This window comes from Arvicanthis niloticus, chromosome 13, assembly GCF_011762505.2.
Source record: "Arvicanthis niloticus isolate mArvNil1 chromosome 13, mArvNil1.pat.X, whole genome shotgun sequence".
Lineage (NCBI taxonomy): Eukaryota > Metazoa > Chordata > Mammalia > Rodentia > Muridae > Arvicanthis > Arvicanthis niloticus.
Window position 1 is genome coordinate 8,883,969 of NC_047670.1, and position 6,865 is coordinate 8,890,833.

The following is a 6,865-nucleotide window of genomic DNA, read 5'->3' on the forward strand; positions in this document are numbered from 1 at the left end:
TACTTAAGACCAATATTCCGAGTAGTATATTTTCAAACAATGACACTTCTGCTGAGTTGCTCCCTCACACTCTAGTCCCTATGTCATTAGAGGCACACTTTCTAAGCCTATCATCTAGATTAAAATAGGTCCCTTTCTTGATTCAACAGATATTAATTGGTTTTCTGGCATTAGCTAAACTGTTCTGACATCTGAAGCTAAAGGCAATAAAGCAAAATAAACTAAAATAGAAACAAAGGTCCCAATCTTATAGAGACTCTACTCATCAAATATTAGGGGGTAAAATTAAGTAAAAACAATGATTTAAAATGTCAGATGAATCACCTTATGAAGAAAACAAGGAATAAGTGGAAAGAACAAAACTCGTCCAGGCTGCCTTTAGGAGTGGACAGGACCCAGAGAGCTATGAGAGCAGACTAAGCCATGGGAGGTAGCTACTCACCCAGTCTCCCAATCAGCACATTTAAATGCCTCTTTGCACCCTAGTGACTGGGCTTTTCCATAGTTCCAGGGGCTGTTCGTGAGTCTCTGGCCTTTAACGTTCTTCCTCTTTCTGCTTCTCTATTTCTTCCCAATCCTGCATTTCCCAGGTTTCATCACATAAGCCGGATTTGGCAGGTTAGTCCTAGTTTTCCTACCCACACTCAGGAAGGACTATGAACTTCTTCACTTGTTTGCAGGTCAGTTTCTTCCCCACATTCCTGTCTTGTCTTTTCTTTCCTTGTTTCTTTTGGCAATTTTTAAAACTTCCGTGAAATCCCACCCACCCATTTTTTCCGATCCCACATAACCCTGAAACATTTAGGTTTATAAATAGTTTTCTTCACTTAGTTAAGAACGATTTGCCTGGACAGTGGCTCCCACTTGCTAGTGATAACCACTAAGATCTGCAGGTAAATAATTTCCAAGTAATATCAAGGTTTGTTTGCTTTAAATCTGATCCTCCCAAGTGCTGAATAAACACATTCAAAAGCCAGAGTCATCAAGTCAGGATATTTTCTCTTGCACCAAGCACTCATATCTCATTTTTCAATCTCAGGAATACCTTCGAAATTTATCCTTTTTTATTCCCGCTTACATTTGCCATGGTTTTAATCTTCATCATATACATGCATTTGAAGTCGCTCCCTTTTTCCAGTTTATCTTGGGCATAGTGTTTTGGGCCCCAGCTGGTAGGCCGGTAAAGATGGGCTAAAGTTTAGCTTTAATGGAATACTTTTAAGCATCTAGCATGCTTCCTTAAATCTTTAACCATTGAATAAATATTTCAATGCACTTGACATTTAGGTAATGTTTTTTTCTCTGTATGTTTAATACTTAATATAGTCAATATAGTTTAATTTTTAATAGCTTTGCTTTTTATAGCTGAGATTCTGATTTAAATAATATGCCCAAATTGTGAAGTAGAAAGAGATGACCAACTGGTTAAGAGTATTTGCTGATCTTGCAAAGAACCCAGGGTTTAGGTCCCAATATCCCAATATCCACATGGGGGCTTACAACTGTCAGGAACTGTAGTTCCAGAAATCTGACACTTCTTTGTAACCTCTGTCAGCACCAAGCATATACATGGTATATGTACACACACACACGTAAGCAAAGTACTAATACACAAATGATGATATATATATATATATATATATATATATATATATATATCCCCAAATCATAGAGAAAAAAAAGAACAAGAAGAAAAACCAAGAGTTTAGATAAAGGCTTCTTTAAAGCCTGGCCATTAAAATACCTGAATTCCAACTCAGCACCAATTAACAACCACAACAAGAAAGAAATGAATGCTGCTAACACAAATGAAAAGTGTTTCAATAAACTGGTATAGATTTATGCTAAGTTTAAACAAAAGAGAAGCAGTAACCAAGTGGGTTGGCAGACTTCTACTAGATCTGTGCTACAGTAAAGAGGAATGGGATTAATCAAGTTTCAGAGCAATACTCAGATAAGAAACTTAGCAGACCAGGTGAGGAATGGCCTCCCTAATGCCTGCCATAACTGTTATGAGCATACTTTAGGATATTAGGAAGGCAATCTTACCTAAGGATAAAAACTTAGATTTTTATTACCTCAATCTTACAGATGATAAAATTTGTAAGATATTAGAACTTCCCAACTCTAAAACTACAACTATACTCCTTAGATAAGTCTAGAGTATAGCTTTCACATGAAAAGATTAAAGGCTTTTCTCTAATTACTCAAGCCATACAAAAAGTTCTGCTATTAATTATACAACATTATAAGAAAGCTTAACATTTGGTTTCAAAATACAGTGTACAATTTAATAGTTCATTTTGTGACAATTCCAGACATGAAATTCCCAGAAGATCAGTAACATAAACAGTATATGTAAACAACTAAAATTTACTTTTAAAGGGTAAGAATAGGTGACCAGTAACTACTTTCACCTAGAAATATAAGTCAAATGTCAAAGATTAATTTGGCTCAATAACAAAGATAAAGTAAACAAACTTCAAGATTTTATACTACATACTGTCCTGTAACTTCCAATATAGAGAAAAACTATTAAATATAACTTACTGCTTATTAAGTGAAAGCCTGGGTAAAAAAGCTAACAAATGGTATCCTTAAGACTCAAAGTCTTGAACTCTGAAGAATGTGACATAATAGGAACTCACTTTTTGAAAGGAGGATGGGAGTGGCGTGGGGTTGAAGCTAATACAAAAACAAAACAAAGCAAACAAAGCACTGTTTTTCCACTCCGTAGAACACCCTGAGCTTTAACTATGTTGGATCACTTAAAACTGTCAATATTCACCTGTTCTGCCAGACAGGAGAAACAATTTTCTTATAGTTCAACCTAATTCATTTTTATTCTTTTCATACATAGATAAATAAGTGAAACATTAGATGAATATTTCTCTCACTGTAAATGTGGACCATTATGATAGCTTTATAAAATCTTCACACCTATGTTCAAATCCTATTCTCTATACAGTCTCTACACCAGTATAGTTTTAAATAATTAAAATGAGCTCCCTGCAGGGGTGTGCCAAAAAAAAAAAAAAAAAAAAAAAAGAGATTTTTTTTGAAAGGAAGGTGTGTTGTCATTACAGTTTCTCATTTCATGGTAATCTAAATGGTACACCAAACAAGACCTTCACAGGTAATCTGTAGCTGCCCATAAATGGTCTATTAGAATTCTTTATCACCTTCAAGATGTTTGGAGAAGGCTTTACTGCAAAATAAAATTATGAAATAAAATTCATAATCATATTATTGTATTTTCTTTCTGGTACACTTATATCACTGGGAAAAGTTATCTGTTACCACTGTTAACTTCGTAACACGTCCTGAAATATTTGACTATCTATAATACAAGAAAATGAAGGGATCACTTCCCCTGCTCATTCCAAGTACATTAAGTGGTGAAAATTGTTTTAAAGGAAAAAAAAAACTGTATTAAGACATCAGGATCCAAAAATTCTGAAACCTTGTGTATCAGAAAGATTTAGTCTTTTTAAATCCTGAAATTGTTGTCACCACTGCTATGATTTTTTTTCTTCCTTTCTTTGTTTTTTAAGCGAATGTTGTCCTTGCACGGGATTAAAATGGATGAAGAAAGAGGGAAAAGTGAAAGAATTAGGAACAAAACACAATTTGAAGCCATGGCTAAGGCACCAGGAAAAAAAAAAGAAGATAAGGAAGCAAAGCTGGCTCTTCCCTAGATGGTCCTCGTGAATAAGCCATAAAGGCTGAAGCTATTGTCCCTGCAGTAGAGCTCGCCAGAGACACTTCCTTGGGAGATGCTCAGGCATTTCTCCGAGCAAGGTGCTGCTGAAATGGAAGGAAGGCTACCTACAATGGTCCAAGGTGCGTGTCCTGAGCTCTCGGGAGAAGGGGCGGGTCCTGAGGGGTCATCAAGAACTGACGAACCGGACGTCGCGACCCTTAACCAAGAATGCACTTTGCAAAGATAATCTGACCTGACCAGAGACACCTGGTGCCTACAGGAAACTCGGGGATCTAGGAAGGTCCAGAGACGGTAGTTAGGCCTTGCAGGCTAAGAACGCGGGGGCTCAGACCCCGCGGGGAAGCCGAGGACTGTACCCGGAGGGCAGCCCGCGGCCACCGCTCCTGTAAGGGGCCGTCCAGCTCCGTCCCGGGTGCCGGCGAGCGCGGAGACCTCGGTGCAGAGCCGGCGGGTCGTACTTGCCCCCGGAGTCCGGGCCCGGGTCGCTCGGGCCCGCTCCAGCCCCGAGGCAGCATCCCCTCGCGTCTCACCTTCCAGCCCGTCCATGGCTCGCCGCCCCAGGCTCCGCAGGCAGCACCCGCCGCCGCCCAGCTCAGGCTGTAGCAACCCGGCCGCGCCTCCCACATTCTAACATCCAGGCCTCCCATTGGCCTGCGCGGGAGAGGGCGGGGCAACTGGAGATACTGAGGGCGGGGCCGCACCTCCTGCGGTTTCTCCAGGGACGCTCCTTCCTCCAGGGTTTCCAACCACCTTCCTGGAAACCGCAGCTACTTTTGTCGGCGTCCTGATATCCTTACACGCCTTTGTTCCACTCAAACGACTTTTAGCCAGCCTCCCACCTTGATTTCCGGCTCAGACTGGCTCCGCATCTTAGGAGCTCTTTATCTTCAGTCAGTACAACGATGTCCTTTTGCAGGTCCCTCTGAACTCTTGTAGCAAGATAAAGGAGCCTTGGTCCAGCACCATCCCGGGTTCGCTGCCTTTTTAAATCAAGCAACATCCCCTAGATTTGTTCTTCAGACACAGCTCTATGGGCTAAGACATTGTTTCCTACATAGGTCATATTTTCTGTATGGGATTGTGGAACCAAGATTGCGCCAAACTTTTGAAAACAATTTTCTCAGTCTAAAATTTAGGTCCAAATTTAGAAATGAAACTTCCCCCTTGCACAATCTTTGCCTGGCCAGCACTGTACTTGCACTCTGCCCGCTCTCCTTACAATTAATGAAGCTCTACATCTCATCAAAGTAATGCTGTACTGAGCACTTTAAACTGGGAAACTAGCCTATCAATGGCACAAAGGTGCCTTTCTGTCAGAATAAAAATGAAGTCTAATCATTCAAATGGTTTTATGTCACAAACATATTTTACCCTTACTAAAACTTTTCACAAATTTTACTTAGCAAGAATAAACAACTCGTATTCTGTGGTGATTTTGAGGTATCCATTGCTAAGTTATTAGTATATTTTGTCCATTTAATTCAAAAGTTATCCTCTCTTAATTCTGTATACACTTAACAAACCAGTAACTCTCTGGTTTTGTTTAAACAAGTAAACCCCAAAGAGGACTTATCTATGAGAAGATGCTCAAAGTGCGTGTGAATATGGTAGAGTCCATCTCTCATACAGAATCACGTAAGAAACCTCCCCTCGGGAATTATCTCATGAGTCCTTCCCTTGTTCCGCTCTGGCCTTCCCTCACTTCTGAGTTTCTAAGCCAGGGACATGCCCAGGGACCTTCATACAGGCAACTTAGTTACTCTATATTGGTATAGAGGTCCCCCAATCATGTTTCTAAGACAAAATCAAATGGGGTTGGGGATAGCTTTTATAAGAATGCCAAAGAGGAAAAATAAAAAGTTCACAAAAAGAAATATCAAAATAAAGAAGGCATTTACTTTGCAGACTGCAAGTATTTCACCTGAAGTTAAAACAAATATGAGGATGAGGGACACAAACCTTATTAGCCATAAAGGCTACAGTAATACCAATAACAATAAGAAAAAATAGCAACAAAAATAACAAAAATACATTTAGAGGCCCTGCCTTCTAGAAGAATTACAGGTGTGGCTGCTGTGTCACATGTCTGTCAGTAGATGGCAGAGAGGAGAGAGGCTATGTCTAGCTCTGTGTTCTGACCCATGAATAATTAGCCTAATATTCCAGGAAAAAAGCCTTCCAGAGAAGCTACCAGTCTGGCACCAGGGGTGGCTGGCATACAGTTTTCAGGACTGGGAACAAGCCTGAAAACTACAAGAACCCACAACAGATGACCCTCTCATGAGGCCACTCAGGCAGACCAAATAAAGAGCCAGCCAGAGATGACCACCAGTGGTGGGCTATGGAGCTCTAAGGGAGCAGACACGCCTGAGAGGACCCCTGTCTAGCACCATAATGCATGAGCAGGACATAGCATTTCTGAGACAATCCCAGATACTCAGAGATCCCAGGTGACACTAAGAGGAGCAAGTAAATGGTGGAGAAGTCGAAGAGAAAGAGAAAGAGAAAAAGAAGAATGTGTGCACAATGAAGAAAGGCAAAACTGGAGACTCGAGGGTGGTGAGGAACAGCCTGATGGGAGGAGCCTGTGGTCCCAACTGGGATCACAGTGATGGAGTCCTGTGTTGTTATATAGGGCCATGTCTGGGTCATAGCCCTACAGCAACAGAAGTCTGTTACCTCCAAAGGCAAGGTGGATCTCCCTGTTCTGGGCTGCTGCCCATGGACATATTGCTCTCTGAAGGCTGTATAGAACTGGACCAATCCCTCAACTAAGCATCCTGGAATAGGGGGCTCTGGGATCATGACAGCAGAAAAACTGGCTTTGCCCCCTTACCTGCTGCAGCGCTCAGGAGAGCAGGCCCTACACCTCACCTGAGCAGAATAGTACAGCTGGGAGGTGTGGGGGGTGTGGGTGAGCCATCCCTAAGGGCATAAGTGCAGGAGAAATGGCACTGCCTCTTGTCTGCTGGGTTGTAGCGCAGAGGAAGCAGAGGCCCTCCTCCCCTCCCTCATCCCTTGCCATCTGTGGTAGGTAGGAAATCTGGCCCCTGGGTAATGAGAATGAGAGAACTGACCTTGTCCTTCACTGGCTGCAACACTTGGGAGAGTCACCCTGTAGCTCACCTGGGCAGTAGGGTA

At 41.7% G+C, this 6,865-nt stretch overlaps 1 protein-coding gene and 1 pseudogene across 2 annotated transcripts in view; one reads left to right on the forward strand and one right to left on the reverse strand.

Moving 5' to 3' along the window:
• Positions 1 to 4,369, reverse strand: part of Zc2hc1a (zinc finger C2HC-type containing 1A) — a 42,119-nt gene extending 37,750 nt beyond the window's left edge. Inside the window, exon 1 of one of the 2 annotated variants that reach the window (XM_034517207.2) lies at positions 4,255 to 4,369. In XM_034517207.2, the coding sequence (XP_034373098.1) occupies positions 4,255 to 4,270 (16 nt within the window). In that variant the 5' untranslated portion in view covers positions 4,271 to 4,369. The remainder of the gene's footprint in view (positions 1 to 4,254) is intronic. The other variant, XM_076911228.1, reaches the window with a different exon arrangement.
• Positions 4,370 to 5,765: 1,396 nt separating this feature from the next.
• LOC117719436 (small nucleolar RNA SNORA17) lies at positions 5,766 to 5,886 on the forward strand (annotated as a pseudogene).
• Positions 5,887 to 6,865: the final 979 nt, after the last annotated feature.